Source organism: Oncorhynchus masou, chromosome 14 (genome assembly GCF_036934945.1).
Source record: "Oncorhynchus masou masou isolate Uvic2021 chromosome 14, UVic_Omas_1.1, whole genome shotgun sequence".
Taxonomy (NCBI): Eukaryota; Metazoa; Chordata; class Actinopteri; order Salmoniformes; family Salmonidae; genus Oncorhynchus; species Oncorhynchus masou.
Window position 1 is genome coordinate 10,643,091 of NC_088225.1, and position 24,962 is coordinate 10,668,052.

At 43.3% G+C, this 24,962-nt stretch overlaps 2 protein-coding genes across 2 annotated transcripts in view; one reads left to right on the forward strand and one right to left on the reverse strand.

Annotated features, from left to right (window-relative positions):
- The first annotated feature begins 127 nt into the window (after positions 1-127).
- On the forward strand, positions 128-3,689 carry LOC135554185 (cytochrome c oxidase assembly factor 3 homolog, mitochondrial). The gene is made up of 2 exons (XM_064986307.1): positions 128-343; positions 3,176-3,689. Exons 1-2 carry the CDS (start codon positions 172-174, stop codon positions 3,280-3,282), a joined length of 279 nt encoding a protein of 92 aa, XP_064842379.1. The 5' UTR covers positions 128-171; the 3' UTR covers positions 3,283-3,689.
- Positions 3,690-3,773: 84 nt separating this feature from the next.
- Positions 3,774-24,962, reverse strand: part of wnk4b (WNK lysine deficient protein kinase 4b) — a 66,859-nt gene continuing 45,670 nt past the window's right edge. The window contains exons 5-20 of the mRNA XM_064986269.1: positions 24,590-24,678; positions 23,598-23,817; positions 23,045-23,450; positions 21,875-22,074; positions 21,297-21,367; positions 20,095-20,221; positions 19,796-19,912; positions 17,767-17,940; positions 14,667-14,721; positions 12,761-12,892; positions 10,706-11,601; positions 10,397-10,490; positions 9,279-9,879; positions 8,351-8,556; positions 8,170-8,264; positions 3,774-8,004 (exon numbers count right to left, since the gene is read on the reverse strand). Coding sequence (XP_064842341.1) covers positions 8,002-8,004; positions 8,170-8,264; positions 8,351-8,556; positions 9,279-9,879; positions 10,397-10,490; positions 10,706-11,601; positions 12,761-12,892; positions 14,667-14,721; positions 17,767-17,940; positions 19,796-19,912; positions 20,095-20,221; positions 21,297-21,367; positions 21,875-22,074; positions 23,045-23,450; positions 23,598-23,817; positions 24,590-24,678 — 3,486 coding nt within the window. The 3' untranslated portion in view covers positions 3,774-8,001. The remainder of the gene's footprint in view (positions 8,005-8,169; positions 8,265-8,350; positions 8,557-9,278; positions 9,880-10,396; positions 10,491-10,705; positions 11,602-12,760; positions 12,893-14,666; positions 14,722-17,766; positions 17,941-19,795; positions 19,913-20,094; positions 20,222-21,296; positions 21,368-21,874; positions 22,075-23,044; positions 23,451-23,597; positions 23,818-24,589; positions 24,679-24,962) is intronic.

Consider the following 24,962-nt stretch of genomic DNA (forward strand, 5'->3'; position numbering starts at 1 on the left):
CTGCAATAAAAACGTACTGGAACGCAGCCAGAATGTGTGGGCTTTGTAGGCTACTCCAAAACGTTAGAGGGCGGAAATGCACCACTTGTTGGGCTGTCCAGTACAGTCACAAACCAAAGAACGTAAAAAAAAAACGTACGTCACTTCTATCAGACACATAACAACACTGAAATGGCGGCTGAAGGAGTTGGGGAGATCGCTTCAAAGGAGCAACTTACAGCGGCACAGAAGCAACTTCTCAGGAAAAGACAAGATCTCGACTATTGGAAGAAAAACGCGCTAAAAATACGTAGTCGTAACCGCATAACTGGACTAGCTATCGGGGCGTTTGTCATCGGCATGTGTATCCTTTCATCTAGGGTGTCTTACATATCTGTCGGACCATTGACGTTACTACTGTTCCAGCTGGATGATAGCGGTTATTACTTAGGTAGTGTAAAGCGTAGCACAGATGTCAAACATTTACTTGACAATACTTCCTCAATTTCCTGACTTGGAAGACAACGCATGTCTTCTAAATTTCCATGGCAAGTTGCAAGTGGGTTGTTTAAGCAAGGTGTGGTATATGGTCAATATACCACGGCTAAGGTGCCTGGACACAGCCCTTAGCTGTGGTATATTGGCCATATATCACAAACCCTTATTGCTATTATAAACTGGTTACCAACGTAATTAGAGCAGTAAAAATACATGTTCTGTCATACCTGTCTGATATACCACGGCTGTCAGCCAATCAGCATTCAGGGTTTGAACCACCCAGTTTATAATTACATTTAGAATATGCTCTGTTATTATGTCAATTTTTGTTCTCCATGAAGTTAAGCAAAAAGGTGTACACGACCATCTTGTCTATTTCAAATCTTCTCATTGATGGTCCTTGCAATCTGGATTCCCTGGGATGTCACCACCCCCCATTGAAGTTAATGTAAAGGGTAGGGACTAAGGACCCAAGTTAGCACTAACGCTCATTGATCGAGACCGGTGAGTGTCAGAGAGGAAGAGGTGAAGCAAGATGGATAACTGAGCCCAAATCTTCTCCAGCTGGTGGTGGTTTCCTTTTTTTCTGCTGACGACCTGAGGAGTTTTTGTATGGAGGTCAATATGTGTCGAATTTGGTTAACAAAAAATGTAGTGGCCTATTTGCTACATATGGCTCATTGAATAAAGGTTTGGTAAAGCAGGTTGGTACGAGTGTACTGATATAAGGAGGACTTGACATCCTGGCAACTTAGATTAAAAACACTATCGGAGTTGTACCTGTTCACTTATATATTCCCACCTTATTTTAATTGTTAGAGCGGCCACTGAGCATCTGGCCAATATATTGCAGGGGTGCAACTTTCACTTGGGAAGGGGGGGGGGGGCACATACTGAAATTGCATTTTTGTCCCCCTCCAGTTTTATCATTGAAATGTGATACAGAACAAAGCAATGGTGTGCTTTAGGACCATGCGTCTGTGGGATTGGGTAGGCTGTTTGTCCCCCCCACTTCTAAAACCAAAGTTACGACCCTGATATAGGGCCTTTGGGGTGGACACCCAGCTGTCTCAATCAATGAGAAGATTTGAAATGGACAAGATGACAGCATACACATTGTTGGATTACTTAATGGAGAAGAAACAATTATTTTATAAATTCTAACAAACCACCTGCAACTAGCCACATTGACGTTTAGAAGACATGCGCTGTCTTCCAAGTCAGGAATTGAGGAAGTATCGGAAAGTAGGTTGGTAGAAAAATGGGCTTTAAATTTACATTGTTCATTGGTAGTACAGGTGCACCCGATTTAAAGTTAGGATAATAACATTTAGAAGTACTAGAATGTGTTTTTCTATTGATTGAGATTTAGCCTATATTGTACCTACATTAATATCTAGCTACTTCTGAGCCTTTATAAATTATAAAGACATTTGTTTGTTATAAAAAGCTAAAATGTTGATACAAAATCCTGTCATTGAAATTAGTCATTTGTGGAATATTAGGTTTCTACATTGTGTGAAAGTACTACCTCGAGGTACATTTAGTGGTGGAAAAAGTACCCAATTGTCATACTTGAGTAAAAGTTTTAAATGACTCAAGTGAAAGTCACCCAATAAAATATACTTGAGTAAAAGTCTAAAGGTATTGGGTTTTAAATATACTTAAGTATCAAAAGTAAATGTAATTGCTAAAATATACTTAAGTATCAAAAGTATAAATCATTTCAGATTCCTTATATTAAATTCTGTTTTTTTTTAATTTACAGATAGCTAAGGGCACACTCCTCCACTTAGACATAATTTACAAATGAAGCATTTGTGTTTAGTGAGTCCGCTAGATCGGAGGCAGTAGAGGTGACCAGGGATGTTCTCTTGGTAAGTGTGTGAATTGGAATAAGCATTCAAAATGTAACAAGTACTTTAGAGTGTCATGGAAAATGTATGGAGTAAAAAGTACAAGTTGTCAAAAAATATAAATAGTAAAGTACAGATACCAACAAAAAAAAACACAAGTAAAAATACTTTAAAGTACTTTACACCACTGGGTACATTACATTGACAATTATACACTGTCTGTAAGAGCGAACTGGTTTAGGAATGTATAGTCAATTCATGACATTTGCAATCTATGACATTTGTCTCTGTAGTAATGGTGCAGTCATGACAGTAAGGAATCTACGCCCACTTTTATCTCCAGGACACTTATACAACGGTACAGCGAAGCTTAATCATTACAACAATTATCGTCTGTGTGATTATTTCTCAAGTGCACGGTGCTCCCGAAATAAAATGGCAGGTCGCACAACAAAATATTTAGGAGCATATGCAACCGAAACGGTTGCACTTTATAGCCCTGGTCGAAAATGATCTGGTCTATGCTTTACATGATCTAAGTAATGCCTTTCAGCCAGTTGGAACAGTGGTAATGGTCTGACTAGGCAATAGTTTTCATAGCTAATAACTCGCTAGCTGCTAACGTTAGCATGTCATGGTCACCAAATAGGTTCCTAGCTAGTTTGTTTGTGGTGTGTGTATGTGTGTCCTATCATTTCTCACTGCTCTAAAAGGATCCACAGCACTCAATATGGTGCTGTAATGAAAACCACAACTCTCAGAAATATACTGAAATGATCTTTGAGAGGTAAAAGGCAAAGGTTACTTCTGCCGGTTTTGTGACCTTAACCATTTGTCTTCAGTCAGCTACACCATCCTCTCAGTGAAGCAGGAGAGGATCATGGAGGACATTGATAACGAGGCAAAGATCAATTACATCAGAGGCCCCAGGACCGGGACCAACTCTTAAGGATGTTCCCAGCTCCCTCACCTGCACAGGAGCTGAGCTCACACTGGACTGGACTGTCTATCTGCCATAAGCAACTGTGCCCAAAAGATACACACTTGTTTTTGGAAAGGTGGAGGCTCCCATCAATTTCTGTTATTTCAATATGCATTGTAGAGATAGATGTAACCATGCACATGCTCTAGACCTGGATACACTGCAAACTGATTTCTGAATATAATATAACTTGTTATATAATAAGAGGTTGTTTAAGAATATTACATGGTTTGTGTCTTGTAACTAATTGGCCTCGTAATATAGAAAGCTTACGTGTTGGGCTATTCCATGATATTCGGATGTTGTTATAGAATGAAATAAAACGTAAAGCTGCAATCAGATGATTAGTGTGTAATAAATGATTCACTTACTTGGCGGTGTATCAGTTTTGAATTTTCAAAGTCAATGTGTAATGATTTTGGACATCAACGCACAGGGAAAGAACTGAAAACAGTGCATGATGTTGAATAGTCATTTTATTAGCAATATTTACAAATATGATTTAAAAACCAATCACGCTTGGAAGGTTAAAAAAAATATGGTAAAGGCACAGAATCTGCATGGCAGTATGTTTTCTAGAAACATGATTGACAACAAAATAGAGTTCATTGTATATTTACTGTTGATGTCTTGATTTAGAAGAACACAATCTGAGTAATTTCCTGTGTTCTACTGCAATCTTTCCCCATGTGCATACTTTAAGGCAAATAGCTCAGAATTCTTCACAGCTTCAGTTCTTTGTCATGAATCAAATAATTACCAACACTAAATGCGTAGGCACGCATACCGATTTAAAATATATAACTATAAATCTTTACCCCGCTATTATTTGTAGGGACGCAATTGTTCAATACTAATAGTGAACGACCCCTATGGAAAGTGCATTGTATCAATCCGAAGATAAAATACATTTTTAAAGCATAAGCGTCCATTCTATGCTTAAAAAATGAAGTCTGATAAGTGACACCCAGTATCTTTACTACTAGGCCATAGAGAGTGAGTAACAAATTAACAACATGTAGTATATTATAAGACCTGGAGTGTTTGTATACTGAACAAAAATATAAACGCAACATGCAACAATTTCAAAGATTTTACTGGTTTACAGTTCATATAAGGAAATCAGCAATTAAAAATAAATTCATTAGACCCTAATCTATGGATTTCATATGACAGGGAATACAGATGTGCATCTGTTGGTCACATATACCTTAACAAAAAATGGGCCTCACGATCTCGTCACGGTATTTCTGTCAGTGGTGGGCCGTCAGGGCCAGCAAGGTCTTCTCTGCTGGCCTAAACATCATCAGAATATAATTTGTTTTTTAAATATATTTTCCCACAAATATGTATTAAATTATTCCCCAGAGTAAGAGTTACACTCTTCATTTCATAGCGTTCCTCTTGGTTGCACTGCTTCCAGCCCCAGGTTGAGATTTGGAGGGCTGGTCTTTATGTTAGATATTTTATCCAATCATATTCAGCCATCATGTGTTGCCAGGGGTCTAAAATCTGCCCTCAGGCCTTCAGAATCATCAGTGCGGGCGCTTGTAGCTTAAAGTGAATGGAAATTAAAATTTAGTGTCAACCAATCAGCTTTAGAATTGGCTATTGTACGCCTGCTGGCTGGCTCCAGTGTTACACAGGAGCCAGCTAGCGGGCGTAGTGCGTGCACATCTTTTGATTGGATTACCAATATTGAGAGGCAGGTCCTATATGGGCAGGTCTCAGAACTAGGAAACTGAAATTGATCAACGAATTAATTTGCGTACTACTAAGCTGTTTTTTCAACCCACAATGGCGGAAGGAGAAGATATCGATTTGGTCGAGGATATAATTACAACGCCATTCTCAAGACAAACTTTTCAAGAAAAGTTAGACATTGTCAGGAGAGGTAGACGCCGACACTCCAAAGCCTGTCACAGGCGGGAAAGGGGTTCGTTCGCCACTTTCAATTATGGGCGCTATCAATGACACAGGCTCCGAGAAGCACTGCAAACTGTACTGCTGGGAATGCCTATTATTTGAAAGTGATCGATTTGGTGTTTGGAGCCACACTGGCTTTGCAAACCTGAGTTGTCTAACCAAGGCAGCAACGAGACACCAAAGTACGGCTGGGCACTTACAAGCAATGGTGCTTTTGAAAACTTTTGGGGACACCCGAGTGGATCTACAGCTCAACGAACAAGCGCGCAGGGCAACAAAGCTGCACAATGAAAAGGTATTGTACTCTTCCCCTGCAATTCTCTGAATAAAAATGTCAATTTCAAGGTGACGCAACGCCTGGTTATACTGCGTTACTGTCTAAATGTATAGTGTCTAGAGCCATGGCATCATATTAATGGTAATAAGAGGTGGATTAATTCGGGTGGGACTGTGTAGGACTTCACTGAAGGCCCAGGCCCCAGAACCACGGCACGCTACGGATTTCTGTGCATTCAAATTGCCATCGATAAAATGCAATTGTGTTCGCTGTCCGTAGCTTATGCCTGCCCATACCATAACCCAACCGCTACCATGGGACACTCTGTTCACAACGTTGTAATCAGCAAACCACTCACCCCACAACGCCATACACGTGGTTGTGAGGCCGGTTGGATGTACTGCCAAATTCTCTGAAACGAAGTTGGAGTTGGTTTATGGCAGAGAAATGAACGATCAATTCTCTGACAACAGGTCTGGTGGACATTCTTGCAGTCAGCATGCTAATTGCACGCGCCCTCAAAACTTGAGACATCTGTGGCATTGTATTGTGTGACATAACTGCACATTTTAGAATGACCTTTCATTGTTCCCAGCACAAGGTGCACCTGTGTAATGACCATGCTGTTTAATCAGCTTCTTGATATGCCACACCTGTCAGGAGAATTGATTATCTTGGCAAAGGAGAAATGCTCACTAACCGGGATGTAAACAAATGTAATTTTAAAGAAACAAGCTTTTTGTGCATATGGAGCATTTCTGGGATCTTTTACTTCAGCTCATGAAACCAACACTTTACATGTTGCGTTTATATTTTTGTTCAGTGTAAGTTCAGTAAAGTGACATTTAGTTTTTCATGCACCATGTGTGATTTGTGTTGCTTCATGAACATTTGTTTACACCAAATACAGCTCTGATGTTTTGCTGATACTTGCAGGCAGCTTGGATTGACTCTTATTTAGGTGCACTTGATTTAGTTCACCCGGCACGCCAAGTAAGCGGAGCTGCAAAATGGAAAACTGCTGACCTGACTTGCCGGTCAATACATTAGATGCATATTTGTTCATCCCATATTCCTTACGCAATATTCCAAACCCTTCAAATACCAACTTGAAACAATACTACAATCCCTACAAAGGCACTGTTTTGAAGGCAATGATTACATCTCATCCTGCTAAAGCTATCTTATCTCTTGATTCATAACATCTGGACAGTAAAACACTGTCTAGCTAGGGCTGGATTTGATCCATATCGCCGAAGTATCGCAGATGACCCACATAAAAAATGTTAAGGTTTTTTCCGATTGAGCAGACATATGCAGCGTTTACCGTGAATACAGTCTCCACGACCGCAGGAACATTACCTTTAGTTGTCCATTTCAACATTAAGCAGATCTTCAGCACTTCGGATTGAATAGGGTCATATTGTATTAAGAGGAGTTCCTGCTTGCAGCAGTTGGATGACGAGGTGCAGGAGAGAGCAGGGCTTCTGGGACGTGTGTTTTCCAGGGCACAGGCAGCAAACGCATAAGAGCACATGCAGAAACACACACAATTAGCCTTCATATGCTCACTTTCCACTTGACCTGATGCTACACACAGCTATATAAGCTTAGCATCCTTAAGATGGGGAGGGTGACATCCTTGGATTGGTGTCACAATACGAACTCATGGTATTGCACATGGACCAGATGGCAGATAGGATGCTTTGGTGCTCTGACAATGGGATCCTTATCCATCGTCGTTAGGAGGAGTGTTTAGTGATGTGGATGACCATGGCCTTTTTTCATTTGGGAAAAAGTCTGTCCTCCAACCTCTCCTTCGTCCTCTCTCCTCCGTGACTCAGAAACTCATAAGTGGTCAAGGCGAACAGAAGAGTGTTCTTCCTCCTTGTTAGCCATCTTTCATAGATGATAGTCAATGGTCTCCTACCTGAGTCCTTCACGGAAGAACTTATAAATCTGCCACACCGCGTTTGAATCAGCTTTTGTTTTGTTGATGGAGAAAAGCATGCACATGTTTACAAACAATATGCTACTTATAGTTGTATCTATAAAATGTATTGAACAACTAACTTCATTTGTTTTTATCACTCTACAAATTTATTTTGGGATCCACCCCTGTAAACGTCATTTGCCTGAGTGGAGAAAAAGTTTAATTTCTTACAAGCACATTTTCGTCCTCGTTCACTCTCCTTGCTACCTTTCCTCAATGACCTTTTTCAAAAGGAGACGAGAGAGGACAGAGGAAAGAGGACGCAGGAGTTGGGAGAATCCAATTCAGAAAAGGCCCATGTCTTCTGTTCATTCGGTTTCCCCATCCCAGGGCTCAGGCTGGGAGCTATCTGTTCAGCACTGGGCTGGGCAACGTATTGGTCATCATTGGGCTCCCTCTCTTCCTGGTTGGTGGTTGGGAGGGGAGGCGGCTGGCCACAGTATCACCTGCCCCAACCCCCAGTTCTCCGGATCACACAGGGAGACACGTCTCACTAGTAGGAGAGAGGTTAGAGGTCAGAGGGTGTAGTGTGTTCTCCAAGTAACCAAGCAGGTTAACAAAGAAAAACCAATTACATCTGTCAAAATGTTCTATGTTATTGTTCAGACTAACAATGTCAGGGTTCAGGGATCATGGGTCAGACAGGGTGCTTGCTCACCATCCGGTTGTAGTCGGGGGCAAAGGTCACCCCTTTACTGGACCTCTCCTGAGAGCCACTGCTGCTGCCACTGACTGAGTTTTTACGCATGATCCCTGTGTTTGTAAGACATGGAGGGAATAGCTAAGTCATAACGAACTCCCAACCAGACAGCAACATAACTACTACAAGACAAGCTGACCTGCAGGGGGCAGTATATCCAGTCTCTGCAGGCTGTTCCTACGCAAGCCGGGGTAGTTGCCGCTCTTGGAGAGGCGCCTCTGGCGGTTGTTGAGCATGGCAGCAGGGGACACGATACCTGGGGGAGGCACCTTTCCCATCCGCTCATACAGCGCCTCAATCTCCCTCTTCTGAGTGAGCTGGAGGGCCTGCACCTCTGACAGGTGCCTGAGAAAGAGGAAGGGAGGAAGGACAGAGAAGAGAGGGGGAGGGGAGAAGAAGAAAGAGGAGGAGGGAATACAAGAGAGAGTGAATGGGACAGGGAAAGAGTTTCTGGAGAAGATGGTCAAGGTCAGGGGCAAGAAGAGTTTTATTAAGTTAGCTTGAATTGGTGTTTGTGTTTTCAGTCAGGTCGTGAATTTGGAAGATCATTTAGGTTTAATGACCATTTGGAGTTGACAAACCAAGTTCTAAGAATGTTCAAAACCTTAAGTCATGCTCTAATGATGACAGTGGAGGCTGGTGGGAGGAGCTATAGGAGGACAGGCTCATTGTAATAACTGAAATGGAATAAATGGAAAGGTATCAAACATACGGAAACCGCATGTTTAACTCCGTTCCATTAATTCCATTTCAACCATTACAATGAGCCCATCCTCCTATAGCTCCTCCCACCAGCCTCGACTGAATGACGATGCGTATGACCTTATTACACATGTTGATGTCAACAGTTCTTAGAAGTCTTTTTAATTCAACTAGAGTGATAAAGACACTTCTATTTCCTATCAACAGTGTGGCCATAACTCGTTTGTTTTGTTTTGGAGGACTGGGGAGGAACCGGTGACCTTGATTGGTGGAATAACGTTTTCTACTTTGACTGTGTGTTTGTTCACAACCTCAGAGACTTAACTTCAAAAACAGAAATGGTGCGCCTCCTCTCCTCCACTCACCTGTCCCTGAGTTCCTGTAGCTCCTCGCACATATCCTCGTTCTCGCTTTCTGTCTCGTCACTGCTGACATACGAGGCGCTGCGCGTGTAGCTCATCCAGGGCTGGTTCAGGTTGCTCCCACTGAACTGGGGGCTCCCCGCTGTACCCTCCCACAGGCTCAGGCTCAGCCTCCGACCCCCCCTTCTCCTCAGCTCCTCCTCCTCATCCTCCTCTCCCTCCTTCTTCTCCTTGTCTGGCTCCTTGTCTGGCTCCTTGTCTGGCTCCTCCTCACTCTCCTGCTGGTCCTCCTGCTCTGTCTGCTTAGGGCCTCCAGGCAAGGACTGGGCGATGTCTAGGTTACACAGGGGCCCGCCGGGGGATCGCTGGGGAGGGGACACGGTTAAGGTGCTAACGCTGCTTTCTGATTCGCCCCCCTGCTCCTCGGTGCTGGTATCAGATTCACTGTCCCGGGAGGAAGGGCTGGTGCTAACGGTGACTGTGGGCGGGGTTTGGTGTTGTGGGTGGGTTTGGGGAGGATCCTGGGCGGGGCTAGCGGAGGCTGCAGGGATCACTCTGCTGGGTGTGACTTGGAAACGTCCGACGGTAACTGTAGGCTTTTTCTCTGTTGGAGGGAGAGAGCGAGAGAGAGAAGAGAGCGAGGGGAGAGCGAGAGAGAGAAGAGAGCGATGGGAGAGCGAGAGTTATGTCACCTTACGTAATTGACACCCATTATAATGGTGTCTGGAAAGAGTCATTGACATCAAGTCAGCCTACTCATCTACACAACAAAGTATTTCTCATCAAAGTTCATACTACAGGTTGGGCACTTGGGGGGCAGACTTAACTGTACAATGATTTAAGTCATGTTGCTTGAGAGAGTACCTTGGGATCATACAAGTACACAGTAAAAAGTTAATTGATAAATTAATGATCCACAGTATCGTATATTAAGTTGCCATGGACACAGCAGGTGCAAAAATACAATGTGTTTTTTCCTGACATATCAGCTGCCTTGGAAACCGGCAGTGTTAAAAATGTAGATTAATTAAAAATGAATTGACGTGATTGACTATTATTAGCTCATCATGCCAAATGCATACACAATGAAAAGGTGTATGGCATGGAGAGAGAGAGCTTACCCTCAGAGATAGGTGACAGTCTGTTTTTGGCAGCGTTTGCTCCCAACTCTGACACCACCAGGGGTGAAGAGGTTCTTAGCTTGGGTGAAGACACCTGCAGGGTAAAATAACAACATTCTTTAAGCTTTACCAGCTCAGTACTTTTATAATACACTGTGCCAGAACATGTTACAGGCACGTGTAATCTAGACTGTAGAGGAACAGGTTTGAGGTTTTAAAGGTAAGGCAACACAGGTTGAAGCAAATTCATATCTCAGAGTATACACTTCATCTACATGTATATGAGCACATATTTATTAAGTGACTTACGGTGCTCTGTGGGCTGGCCGGAGCTGAGGAGGAGGGGGAGCTGGTGATAGAGGTGGAGGCTGAGCTGTCTGTCTGCTCCTGGAACCCCACCCTGGGCCCCAGCTGGCAATACATCTGGGGGCTCACCCTGGATCCTGGAGGAGAGAGGCTGGAGCCAGCTTGCCTGAAAGCAGTCCCATCCACTAGCCCGCCAGGCTGGGGTAACCCTCGGGCTACGTTGGCTTTCAACAGGCCCTGTTGGTGCAGAGCCTGGGTGTCTGCATACTGCTGGCACATGTCCAGATACTGGCCTGCTGTTATCTGGCCCTGGGGTTGGTAGGGGCCCTCCCCTGGCATCAGCTGGGAAGGGCCAAACATGGAGGGGTGGTAGGAGCTAGACTGGGCTGGGTTCAGACCGCTGGGCATGGAGGTGGGGGGCATGAAGGACTGGGCCACGCTCATGGCCAGGGACAACACGTTGGCCAGGGAAAAGAGGGGCTGGTTGTGGCTGTTGGGGGGCCACATGCCTGGGTTCTGCTGCTGTTGGGCTGGAGGGGTGGGCTGGGGGGTACTGCCCACTACCTCACCCTTCAGAGGTAACGTTTCACCCCCCTGCTGCTGCCCTGGGGTGGCCGGCTTGGCCGGGGAGGAGGAAGGGGATGGGGAAGAGGAGGAGAGGTTGGAGTTGCTTAGGACCCGGTGGAGGGTTTCGGGGGTGAGGGGGGTGCTGGCGGGCTTTGAGGAGGTCTGGGTGAAAGGGTAAGGGAAGGGGAAGTGGGTGTTGGGGACATAGGGGGGCTTGGGGTACTGCTGGGGCAGTGGAAGCAGCTGATTGAGGGGCATCACGGGGGGCACGGCCTTGGGGTGGGAATACTGGGGGTAATGGGAAGCAGGCGGGTGGAAGGTCTGAGAAGAACCTGGAAGACGCATAAGAAATATTGGGGTTAGACTCATAAGTAGGGAAACAATCTGACTTATGACTGGTTGAATGGGTTCCACCCACAAACAGAATAAAGACCTGTTCTAACAAGTTTATGTTACGTAGACATCATTCCCTTCTGCCTAGCACCACATATAAAGTAAACAATCAGTTATTTACAACATAAATCAAACTGGACCACATGAGGAAAGACCTACTTTCACTCAGATACAGATACAGTGACACAGTATTGGTTACATTCGCTTTTCCTCTCACAAATGTAGATACTTCCTTCCTTTTTCAATCTTACCAATGGACAGATATCATTCCACAGCACAACTTCAGCTCAGTTAAGCACAGGTTCCCATGAAATCAAGGCATGTCAGTCAAAAGGAAATTTGACACCGCCCAGAGTGTCAAAAGTAATTACAGACCACAAAAATAAACAAAAGTTAAAACGTGTCAATAATGACACTCACTAAACTCCTCTTTCACATTGCAGCTGCACATAAACCTCACACCAGTTAAAACAGACTGAATGGCAACTCTCAGTAGATTTATGACAGTGGGAAAATCCCCACTGTATCGGTCAGTAAACATTCTGAGAGAGCAACTGGGGAGGGGAGACAGAGAATAAGAGAGGGTGCCTGAGAGGAGGAGGTGACACACAGTGCTGATAGCACTCTGCTCTACAGCAAACCTGAACACTAGAGGTGAGTGGGTGTGTCTGAGTGGGGATACCAGTTGTTCAAATAACCTTATGCCCATATATGCCCATATAGAGTATCACATGTTCTCTCTCCAATTGCCAGAAAGGCCTATTGTTTCTAATGGAAATCTTCTTTCCTTCTTCTTCTGCCTATCTCACTGCCCGATTGGTAAACAAAAATATACTTTGGCAATATCAAAGTATATCAACACCGCTACTCAGACTACTACTGTAATAAGCATTGAAAGTCTAAGACTCAAAGTCTGATGTCCGAGGAGGAAAAAACAGTGTTTGTTGTTTGCTGTTACTTTTTTGTTATTGTTATTGTCCCAAACAGACGTGGCAGTTTCACCTATTAAGGATTCCAGCTATAAATGAAAGGTTTTTGTTACTGTGGTTGATGGTGAGCAGCCAGACAGTATTTCTGGGGTTGGAGTGTGGTACGTACTTGACGTGGTCTGGAAGGACTGAGAGCGGAGGGGGCGAACAGAAGGGACTGCCTTTGGGTCGATGTAGAAGTCTCCAACAGGCGCCACAGGAGACGAGCCTCGGAGCTGAGCAACGCTGCCCTCAGCAAAGTCTGGCCCAGAGAGACAAAGAAACCCTTAAACATGCATGCGCAGATACACCAAAGTGACATTGATCATAATGTATCAATGTGTTTGTGGGGACTGATGACAAATCTATACGTGACGGACGTTAATGTGCTGCTTCGGTTACCAATTAATCTCAGTTGATTGACTGATTGATTTTATTAGCCGGTTAAAAAAGTATGTATACACACGTATACACACAGTACATACATTTACAAATGTGACAGGGATAGCGCAATAAAGTCAGATAATTATTTCCATTATGGTCCCTAAAGAACAACATTATAGTTACAGACATACAGTGCCTATAGAAAGTCTACATCCCCCTTGGATTTCTTCACATTGTGTTACAAAGTGGGATTCAAATGGATTTTATTGACATTTTTTGTCAACGATCTACACAAAATACTCTGTATTTTCAAAGTCGAAGAAAAATTATAATATTTGGCAAAGATTCATGAAATATAAAACACTCATATACTTTGATTAAATAAGTATTCACTCCCCTGAGTGTTGCAACATGTTAGAATCACCTTAGGCAGTGATTACAACTGTGAGTCTTCATGGGTAAGTCTCATAAGAGCTTTGCACATGTAACAGTATGGCTTCCGTCCCTCTCCTTGCCCCTACCTGGGCTCGAACCAGGGACCCTCTGCACACATCAACAACTGACACCCACGAAGCATCATTACCCATCGCTCCACAAAAGCCGCGGCCCTTGCAGAGCAAGGGGAACAACTACTTCAAGGTCTCAGAGTGAGTGACGTCACCGATTGAAACACTATTAGCGCGCACCCCACTAACTAGCTAGCCATTTCACATCGGTTACACACACATGGATTGTGAAATATTTGCCAATTATTATTTCAAAATTCTTCAAGCTCTGTCAAGGGTGTTGGGGATCATGGCTAGACAGCAATGTTCAAGTCTTTGTATAGATTTTCAAGCAGATTTAAGTCAAAACTGTAACTTGGCCACTTCATTTTTTTCATCCATCTTTGCCGACGTCAAGCATACCCATACCATGCTGCAGCCACCACCATACTTGGAAATAAGGAGGCAGTTACTCAGTGATGTGTTGGATTTGCCCCAAACATAAGGCTTTGCATTTAGGCCAAAAATCGCAGTCCTTTGCTGTGTTCTTTTTTGTTGCAGTATTACTTTAGTGCCTCATTGCATACATCTGCATGTTTTGGGATATTTGTATTCTGTATATTTGTATTCTTCTTTACACGCTGTCATTTAGGTCATTATTGTAGAGTCACTACAATGTTGTTGATCCATCTTCAGTTTTCTCCCATCACATCCATTGAACTGTAGCTGTTTTAAAATCATCAATGTCTGATTTGTTATTGTTGCCCATCTACCAATCACTGCCCTTCTTTATGAGGCATTCGAAAAGCTCCCTGGTTTTTGTAGTTGAAATTCAATACTTGACTGAGGGACCTTACAGATGTTGTACGTACGGGGGACAGAGGAATGGCTAGTCTAAACTAAGGGGGTAAATACTTATGCAATAAATATATTTTAGTTATTAAACTTTTACTAATTTGAAAACATTTGCAGAATTTTCTTTTCGCTTTGACATGGAGTATTTTGTGTAGATCAATGACCAAAAAAATACAATTAAATCTATTTCAATCCCACTTTGTAACACAACATAATGTGAAAGAAGTTCAAGGGGGTGCAGACTTTCTATAGGCACTATAGAAACATACATCTATACATATATTGCACACGCACACAGGGAATCTTCCTTACCGGGCAAAGATGAAGAGGAATGTGTCCGTTCCAGTCCATGCGCATGTAAGTTTGGCTGAAATACAATCACAAAGCAAGTCAACCAATCAACTGTTTAAATCACTCCATGTCATATGCTGTCTTGCTGCAGAGGATTGCCATGCACTTGTTTTTGTTGTTAAGTTGTTATAAAGATGAGGGGCAAATAACCCAGGGCCTTGAAGTTGTTGTTCATTGTAAGTGGGACCAACAAGTGCACAACTTATAAACAACAACTGACAAAGCCAACCATCTGTCTCAGGGGTGCATATCTCTGGTCCTTGAGATCTACAGTCGTGCTGATTAGATTTTTCACACTGATTAGCTGGAGAGTGAAAATACCTCCTTTCCCATGTAGAAATCAGTCACATTGTTGAATTCAAGACAACAACAAAAAACAGGACTGGTGCCCTCAAGGACTGGAGGTGTTGTTGGAAGTTTACATACACTTTAGCCAAATACATTTAAACTCAGTTTTTCACAATTCCTGACATTTAATCCTAGTAGAAATTCCCTTTCTTAGGTCAGTTAGGATCCCCCCTTTATTTTAAGAATGTGAAATTTCAGAATAACAGTAGAGAATGATTTAATTCAGCTTTTATTTCTTTCATCACATTTCCAGTGGTTCAGAAGATTACACACACTCTATTAGTATTTGGTAGCATTGCCTTTATATTGTTTAACTTGGGTCAAACGTTTCAGGTAGCCTTCCACAAGTTTCCCACAATAAGTAGGGTGGATTTTGGCCGATTCCTCCTGACTGAGCTGGTGTAACTGAGTCAGGTTTGTAGGTCTCCAGGCTCGCACACGCTTTGTCAGTTCTGCCCATAAATTCTCTATAGGATTGAGGTCAGGGCTTTGTGATGGCCACTCCAATACCTTGACTTAGTTGTCCTTAAACAATTTTGCCACAATTTTGGAAGTATGCTTGGGTTCATTGTCCATTTGGAAGACCCATTCGCAACCAAGCTTTTACTTCCTGACTGATGTCTTGAGATGTTGCTTCAATATATCCACATCATTTTCCTTCCTCATGTTGCAATCTATATTGTGAAGTACACCAGTCCCTCCTGCAGCAAGCACCCCCACAACATGATGCTGCCACCCCCGTGCTTCTTGGTTGGGATGGTGTTCTTCGGCTTGCAAGCCTCCCCCTTTGTCCTCCAAACATAACGATTGTCATTATTTCCAAACAGTTCTATTTTTGTTTCATCAGACCAGAAGACATTTCTCCAAAAGGTACGATCTTTGTCCCCATGTGCAGTTGCAAACCGTAGTCTGGCTTTTTTATGGCGGTTTTGGAGCAGTGGCTTCTTCCTTGCTGAGCGGTCTTTCAGGTTATGTCGATATAGGACTCGTTTTACTGTGGATTTACATACTTTTGTACCTGTTTCCTCCAGCATCTTCACAAGTTCTTTTGCTGTTGTTCTGGGATTGATTTGCACCTTTCGCACCAAAGTACGTTCATCTCTAGGTGACAGAACACGTCTCCTTGCTGAGCAGTATGACGGCTGTGTAGTCCCATGGTGTTTATACTTGAGTACTATTGTTTGTGCAGATGATTGTGGTACCTTCAGGTGTTTGGAAATTGCTCCCAAGGATTAACCAGATTTGTGGAGGTCCACAATTTTTTTATGAGGTCTTGGCTGATTTCTTTTGATTTTCCCATGATGTCAAGCAAAGAGGCACTGAGTTTGAAGGTTGGCCTTGAAATACATCCACAGGTACACTTCCTATTGACTCAAATGATGTCAAATAGTCTATCAGAAGCTTCTAAAGCCATGACATAAGTTTCTGGAATTTTCCAAGCTGTTTAAAGGCACATTCAACTTTGTGAATGTAAACTTCTGACCCACTGGAATGATCATACAGTGAATTATAAGTGAAATAATCTGTCTGTAAACAATTGTTGGAAAATAACTTGTGTCATACACAAAGTAGATGTCCTAATCGACTCGCCAAAACTATAGTTTGTTACAAGAAATTTGTGGAGTGGTTGAATAACGAGTTTTATTGACTCCAACCTAAGTGTCTGTAAACTTCCGACTTCAACTGTATATATACACTGAATAACAATATAAATGCAACATGTAAAGTGTTATTCCCTTTTCCATGAGCTGAAATAAAAGATCCCAGAATTGTTCCAAATGCACAAAAAGCTTATTTTTCTAAAATGTGCATGTTCATTTCCTTGTTAGTGAGCATTTCTCCTTCTTGACAGGTGTGGCCTATCAATAAGCTGATTAAACAGCATGACAATTACACAGGTGCACCTTGTGCTGAGGATATTAAAAGGTCACTCTCTAAAATGTTCAGTTTGTTCACACAACACAATGCCACAGATGTCTCAAGTTTTGAGGGAGTGTGCAGTTGGCATGCTGACTGCAGGAATGTCCAACAGAGCTGTTGCCAGAGAATTTAATGTTCATTTCTCTACCATAAGCCGCCTCCAACGTTGTTTTTGGAGAATTTGGCTGTATATCCAACAGACCACAAGTAACCACGCTAGCCCAGGACATACGGCTTCTTCACCTGCGGGATTGTCTGAGGAGGGGGAGGGAGATGCTGAGCAGTATTTCTGTCTGTAACAAAGCCCTTTTGTTGGGAAAAAGTCATTCTGATTGGCTGGGACTGGCTCCCAAGTGGGTGGCCCTATGCCCTCCTAGGCCCACCCATGGCTGCACCCCTGCCCAGTCATGTGAAATCAATAGATTAGGTCCTAATGAATTTATATCTATTGACTGATTTCCTTATATGAACCCAAATTCGGTGAAATCGTAGAAATCGTTGCATGTTGCGTTTTTAGTTTTGTTCAGTATAGATGGTTGGTTTTGGAACTACTGTTGGTCCCACATAAAAATAAGACTTTTAAGGCTTAAGTTTTCATGAACCCTACATAGATGCTTCACAAATGATTGATATGCAGGTTCTACTGGTGGCAATAGTACAGGTTTTTAACACACTGTATTGTGTTTTGTTTGGTCTGTGTTCATGCACATGTGGACCATGCCAACAATGGGCAACAGCAGTGGTTAACCTGGCATCGTGGCACTGACCAATGATGTATGTCTATGGCACTGACCTGCGAGGCGGACAGGGTGCCCACTTCGCTGAGGTAGGGGTAGAGCTGGTGGGCAGCGTCCCCCAGACTCAGGGGCTCACCCCTCTTCATCAGGGCCTCTGCACGCTTGATGATGTCACGCATGCGGTAGATGAAGCCCTCCTGCTCAGAGGGAAGGATGAACTCATTGTGGACCTGAGGGAGTTAAATCAGTCAATCAATCAGTAAATGAATCATTTAATCAATAAAACAGATATGAGTGAAGGAACAGTTAGATTTGACGATTGAGACAAACACAGACACAGATGGACAAAGTTCGGGAAGACAGAAAGGAAGATTTTGAACGTGAGTAAACAATCATCTTTGCTTGTTGTTGTAAGGATTTCATAACAGACACCCACTTAGCTAGCCCTGAAACATGGCTGTAGACTCGTAGCCGCTATAGGAGTCTATAGCCATGTGTCAGGGCTACCACTTAGGCAGATGACTATTGGAACAGTGAGTCGATAGATTTCATACACACTAGTTTTGAAACTAGTTTTGCAAGTACAGTGCAAAGTGCATTGTACAGGTAACTTCCAAAGTAAAGTGGAACATCAACATAAAGTGTATTTTTTAAATTTTATTTTACCTTTATTTATACAGGTTCTCTCATTGAGATAACATCTCTTTTTCAAGAGAGACCTGGTCCAATAGTCTTAATAGGGTGTTGGGCCACCATGAGCCAGAACAGCTTCAATGCACCTTGGCATAGATTCAACAAGTGTTTGGAAGTCTATTGGAGGGATGCAAGACCATTCTTCCATAAGAAATGTCATCATTTGGTGTTGTTGATGGTAGTGGAAAACACTCTCGGGCACCGCTCCAGAATCTCCCATAAGTGTTCAATTGGGTTGAGATCTGGTGACTGAAACAGCCATGGCATATGGTTTAGTGTTTTCATGCTCATCAAACTATTTGGTGACCACTCGTGGCCTGTGGATGGGGGCATTGTCATCCTATGGGGCATAGTCATGGTAGCCAAAATAATAGCCTGCCCAGGATTTTTGTACATGACCCTAAGCATGATGGGATGTTAATTGTTTAATTAACTCAGGACCCACACCTGTGTGGAAGCACCTACTTTTAGTATATTTTTTATCCCTCATTTAAAGTGTTTCCATTATTTTGGCAGTTACCTGTATGTTGAGATGAGATGGATACAACAACATAAAATACAGGACACCATATTCAGATGACAAGAGAGAAAACAGTATCTAAGCAAGCCTAAATATCGTATATATTAAATGATAAAAAAATATATATTTTGTTTTTTTGTACCAAGCTAAATTATCTAATGTCATTGGTAGATCAATTTGCTTATGGAACCTAAAAACGGTATAATACAAGTAATTTATCTCATTTCAATAAATGTTTCAAGATATGTTATACTATTTCATATTAAGGTAAAATTTCTTGGAAAATATCTTGAAATAAGATAAATTACTTGTATTAAGCCTTTTATAGGTTAAAATAAGCAATCTGCCAATGGCGTTAGATAATTTCACTTGGTATGAATTATCACTCAATATAAGACATTTCGGCTTGTTTAGATGTCACTTTTTGCAGTGCACCAGTTCACAATGGTTCTCTGCCGTTATTTTTAGCTTGTTTTAATCCCATCAACTCCATGATGTGAGCAACTGCTATGATGTTTTAAGGATTAGAGAAATGATCCCCCATGACTGGGTCATATTCAATCAAAACTGTTAACCATGCGTTCCCAGGGCCAAGGCCAAACAATATTCTTTCCAAAACTGTGAGAGATCTTGCTGAAATCTATGGTCAGTTTCACTTTCTTACACAGTAAATACTATTTCATTGATTGGATAATTAGATGTTATATTCTCAAGGAGCAAGCATAGTGTTCTTCTGTGTTCTCTGGGAAGTTATTGTTCTGCTTGAAAAAAGCCTGATGTTTTGTAACACTGGATGAGCTTACAGTAGCTCAGTGGATAAGAAATAGTTGAGTTAAAGATATGTGCATGCATGCATGCACACACACACACACCATGACAGCAGCAATGTCCTCCGGGTTGTCTCCGTCCAGGTCAAACTTAAAGGTCACCATCTTACTGTTATGAGTCTGGAGCTGACACTCCACCACACGGTCCACTTTGTCAGACAACTGGAAGGACAGGAGAAAAACGAGAGTTTATCCACTCAGAACACGTAGCCACTTGACAAGACCAAGGATGACTTGGATTGCAATTCTCTTTGTATGTGATTAATTCATTACAACTGCTAACAGACAGACAGACAGACAGACAGACAGACAGACAGACAGACAGACAGACAAACATTCCATACCCCAGTGATTCGTAAGCGTGAGCGGGCTCTCCTCCTGAAGAGCTTGGTACCGGTACGTTTGTTGGCACTCTTTTCTGATAGGCCCTCATTGCCATCACTCAAGCCTGATGTCACATCAGAGGCATAGCTGTGGGGATAATCAGGAAGTGGTTTATGACAACTGCCCAGGAGATGTAACACTGTCATTTTGTTATTGATAATACTAACTATTGCTATAAGAACACCTACACTACTACCACCACTACAAAAATGTTGACTACTAGCACTTACAGTACCAATACAACTACTACTACTGAAAGTACAACAACAACAACAACTACTACTACTACTACTACTGTCTACTTCTAGTCCTATTTATACTACACAACTAATAATGAACTGGTTACTAATGAGGCTGTAGTGTATGGCCAAACAAACCCCTGAGAGTCTTCTAACTCCTATTAAAAGGTTATGTCCATCCCACCCAGCTCCCAGAAGGAAAAGCCTATTAAGACCATTGACCTTCTACCCCGAGACCATTATGGATTACATTCAGAAAGGCACCTGAAGGGAAGGAAGTGCTCTGATGCCTCTTGCTCCACTCTCGCTCTAATTGCACACAGGAAATGGGTAATTGGAGGATGAGGGCAGGGGGAGGATGGGGGAGAGAGAGAGAGTGTGTGTGTGTGTGTGTTAGGTGTGTGTGTGTGTGTGTGTGTGTGTTAGGTGAGTCACAGGAGAAAAGGAAGCACACTCCAACGGAGCTCTTTAAACAGACATTCACGTGGCATCATTCATCAAAGTGTTGTTCGCCACAACAGACTCGCTCACTATTTCCCATGGGGATAGAGAGCAACACACAGGCTCTAAAAAATATCTCCTTCAAGTTCACTCACACCTGTCCTGTTTTAATAAATACTACCGGAAATGTGTGTTAACTGCAGGGATACCCATTAGACAGAGAAGTTATCCATTCTACTTTTATTTATTTAATTTAACTAGTTAAAAGCAGCAAAGTGCTCGTATAGTGGTTGTATATTTCTATAGTACATTTGAAATGTTTGTTCCTTTGTTGGGCCTTTGTTGTCTTGATTGCAACACTGCCATACACACATCACATTATACTTGATACTGGCCATAAGGTGTGTGGGGCAGGCCTTTGCCTTTCTTTATACCCTGAACAACACCCCCATCATGGAAGGTTCTACATGTGTTTGGGTTACCTGTCGACAGGAGAAGAGAAACCACTGGCATTTCCTGACTGAGGCATGGTAGTGTTGGATACAGCAATACTCTGGGGGAGGGACAGAGGGTCAGAATAGTCTGTTGAGGTAGGGTGCTAAAATTAAACACTAATGGCTTATCAACTCATCACTCTAATCATAAACACATATCCCCGTTATATATAACTAGTAGGGCCCAGAAACTTTCCTGGTAAGGTGTTGTGTAAGAGTCCTAACTGGATATAACACCTTTTATAAACTGGCTGGTTCGAGCCCTGAATGCTGATTGGCTGAAAGCTGTGTTATATGACAAAACATTTATTTGTACTTCTCTAACTACGTTGGTAACCAGTTTATAATAGTAATAAGGCACCTTTGTGGTTTGTGATATATGGCCAATATACCACAGCTAAGGGCTGTGCCCAAGAACAGCCCTTAGCCGTGGTATATTGACCATACACCACATTATTATTGCTTAAATATAGCAGTTATAAAAAGTCATGATAATTAATATTTGGACTGTTGAGCTTTACATCCATAGAAATATAAACCTCAAGAACTTCATACAGGCTACCTACCGAGGGGAAGCGGAGAGCTGGGATTGGTGGAGCATCAGGGGGAGGAGCCTTGATGGCCAGGGCCTCGATGCGAGGGATCTCCAGGGGCAACGGAACAGGCGTGATGGAGGAAGGGGCGAAATTAACAGGAGGCTGGAGATGGGGATCCCCGGGATCCTGGAAGCCAGAGGAGCTCAGGTAGCCGTCCATTTCGCAGTCGGCTGCCATGGAGACACCATGATTAAAGGAAGGGAAGAGACAGACAGGCGTTAACATTAACATTCTTTATGCCATGTAACCCTGACTGTGTTCAACATATACTGTAAAAGTTAAGTCTTGTCTGGAAATAATGTATACTCAATGTTTCTTGTTATTTGTTCATGAAAAAAAATCCAAAGGGGTCCTTTTTGGGCTCCACTAACAGGCACCGTGAGGGACGGCTACATGGATTAGCAGGGCTAGAGGGTAACCACAACAAATGGAAAGAGGCATAACTGCAAAAGATTAGCCTACTTAAGAAATATATAAAAAACACATAGGATCTACACAGGGCTATGTAGCACGTGCCCTAGGCAAAGTCTGTTGAGCCAACAGTTTCCAGTACAGATATAAGGAAACACGTGGGCCCATGCACACACATACCCACACAGTGCAGCTGTGATACTGTAATACCGAATCCAGGGCATGAGCATGTCAGCAATGAATGTTTGAAGCATGTTTTGGCTAAACCTTCCACATATATCAGCGAGTATGTGCCCCAGGTACTAATCTTGAAGGTTGTGCGAATAGGGTATCTGTGTTCTATATCTTTTTTATGGTAAACTTGTGGATCATGCTTATCTATCTGCGTTGTAGGCCAGGCCAGTGCACTTTGCATGTTGCCTAGACATGAGAAGGCTCGACTGTACATGCTGTCTGTGGGCAAATGTGTAGCTTCAGGAGTTCAGCTACGAAGCGACACAAGGTTGGGATAAATGTGTCTGCTATACATGACCATGTGATTACAGTATAGTGCAGTGGTTCCCAAACCTCTCCTCGGATACCCCCAGCCACTCCAGAGCTAGCACCCCTGATTCAACTTGTTAACGGATCATCAAGCCCTTGAATAGATGAATCAGTTGAGCTAGGTCACGTCCGAGGGTCCCCGAAGGAGAAGTTTGAGAACCACTGGTATAGTGAGTGTATCCTCACACGTGGCAGAGGAGTAGCTGGCATGTCTGATGTTGTAGTGCAGCCGCTGGTCTGCCTCCTGCTCCTCCGTCTCTGCTGTGAAGCTGGCGTTGATCCCCGAATCCACCGAGCCGTTAGCCACGGATATCACCGGCCTCGACACCATCGTGGGCGGACTCTGGGCAGGGGGTGACGAGACAGGGGCGGGCTGTTTAATGGGAAGGGCTATTTGAGGTTTGGGGGTGGGCGGTTCTGGCTCGGGGGCCAACTCTGGTTCTTCCTCAATGACAGTTTCCTGTTGTTGGCGCAAGGCCTCCTCAGCCATCCGGCGCTGCTTCTCCCGCTGCCGCTTGATGGCGGTGGCACGGTCCCGGATGGCTTTGGCCACCAGCTTGTAATCTGCCTCACAGACGAAGCCCAGCACCACCTAGGGGGAGGGGGGAGAGGATGAGGAAGAGGGAAGGAAAGGGGGTGGTGAGGGAGAAGGTTAGGGAGAGGGGGAGAGCAATCAGTGAACTTGACACTTGAGATCCACAAAATGTGAAAGGGGTCCGGAAATCCATCAACAACCCACCATCTCCTGGGCCACCTCCTCGGGTACGTCCTTGTAGAGTTCAAACAGGAACTCGATGGCGTTGTTGTCCTTGTACTTCCCATGCAGCTTCTTGGTGTCGTCCATACGCAGCCACAGCTTCAGGCCAGACTTCACCGTGTCGTCCTCCTCCGCCAGCTCAACATGGACGCCATTGTTCTCCTTGAAGAAGGTGTGTTCCAGCAGGTCTTGGATGGTGTACCTGGAGAGGCCACCGTTTTCTTAGTTCTATAATCCATTGAATTGAATATTACTGTATTTTCTCAGTCTGTTCTTTTTATAGTCATTAACTAAACATGGGGGACAAAAACAGTATTTTACTATAGGTGGGTGGATGTGGTGAGTCAGACTCTGTGCCACTTTAGACTATTGACACACAGCCAAAGGAGAGAGATGGATAGGTGTGTAATGTAATGTGCCCCTATTTAACAACAGGTCAGGTGTTATCTCATTGGAACCCCAGGGGTCCTGAAACCTGACAACATTTGAATTAAGTCTGAAATCGTTTCTCACTGTTATTTTTAGCTCATAACATAATTCGATCAATGCTTTGGAAGAGAATGAGAAAATAGAAAAGCTAATCATAAAACTGTTTTCTTGAGGGCATTTACACAGTTGTTGGCTGAGACTGATACAATTTATTTTGTTTCAATGTCAGCGCCCTTAGATTAATGTTGGAGAGAGAGTGACAAAGAGTCTAGACAAACTAGCTTGACAGGTATAATATCCTTTGTCTAGGAGGAACAAAACTGTCGGTCTAATGTTTGCACACATTAAGAATACACACACACACACACACACACACACACACACACACACACACACACACACACACACACACACACACACACACACACACACACACTTCAACCGAGAATCTTTCCAACATTTGATACCACACCACCGCTGTGCCAGACTGAAAGCGGATGTCTGAGGTAAGGTGAGTAAAGAGAATTCCTATCTGATTACTCTACCTCTGGTCTGTATTTATGCGGATGCATCCCTCTATGATCCCTTTCAACTCAGGGACCTTTACTTTGAAGAAGCTGTCCGGCTTAATTCCCTGTGAGGAGAAAGAAGGAGAGGGGAAAAGAGGAACGGTTAGATATGTCACCGACGTCAATCACTCCACCATTTGGGAGAGGAGAGGACTGACGCAGACAGAAGGACCCCTGAAGCAGAGTATGTGAGCAGAGCGGGGAGTGGAACATGCCCAATTTGACTGGAGTGAGGAGCGAGATTCCCAAAGGCTGGAGCTTCGGCCTTCGCGCCCGCTCCAATTTCGCTCCAGTAGAGCTCACTTCACGAGCTCAGGGCATGCCCGGCCCAGCATGCATTTGTAGTCTA

Coding starts and splice junctions, on each gene's coding strand:
- LOC135554185 (XM_064986307.1), top strand. CDS start 172: ATGGCGGCTGAAGGAGTTGGGGAGATCGCTTCAAAGGAGCAACTTACA. Junction 344..3,175: donor GGCGTTTGTCATCGGCATGT/GTATCCTTTCAT, acceptor ATTTGTCTTCAG/TCAGCTACACCATCCTCTCA.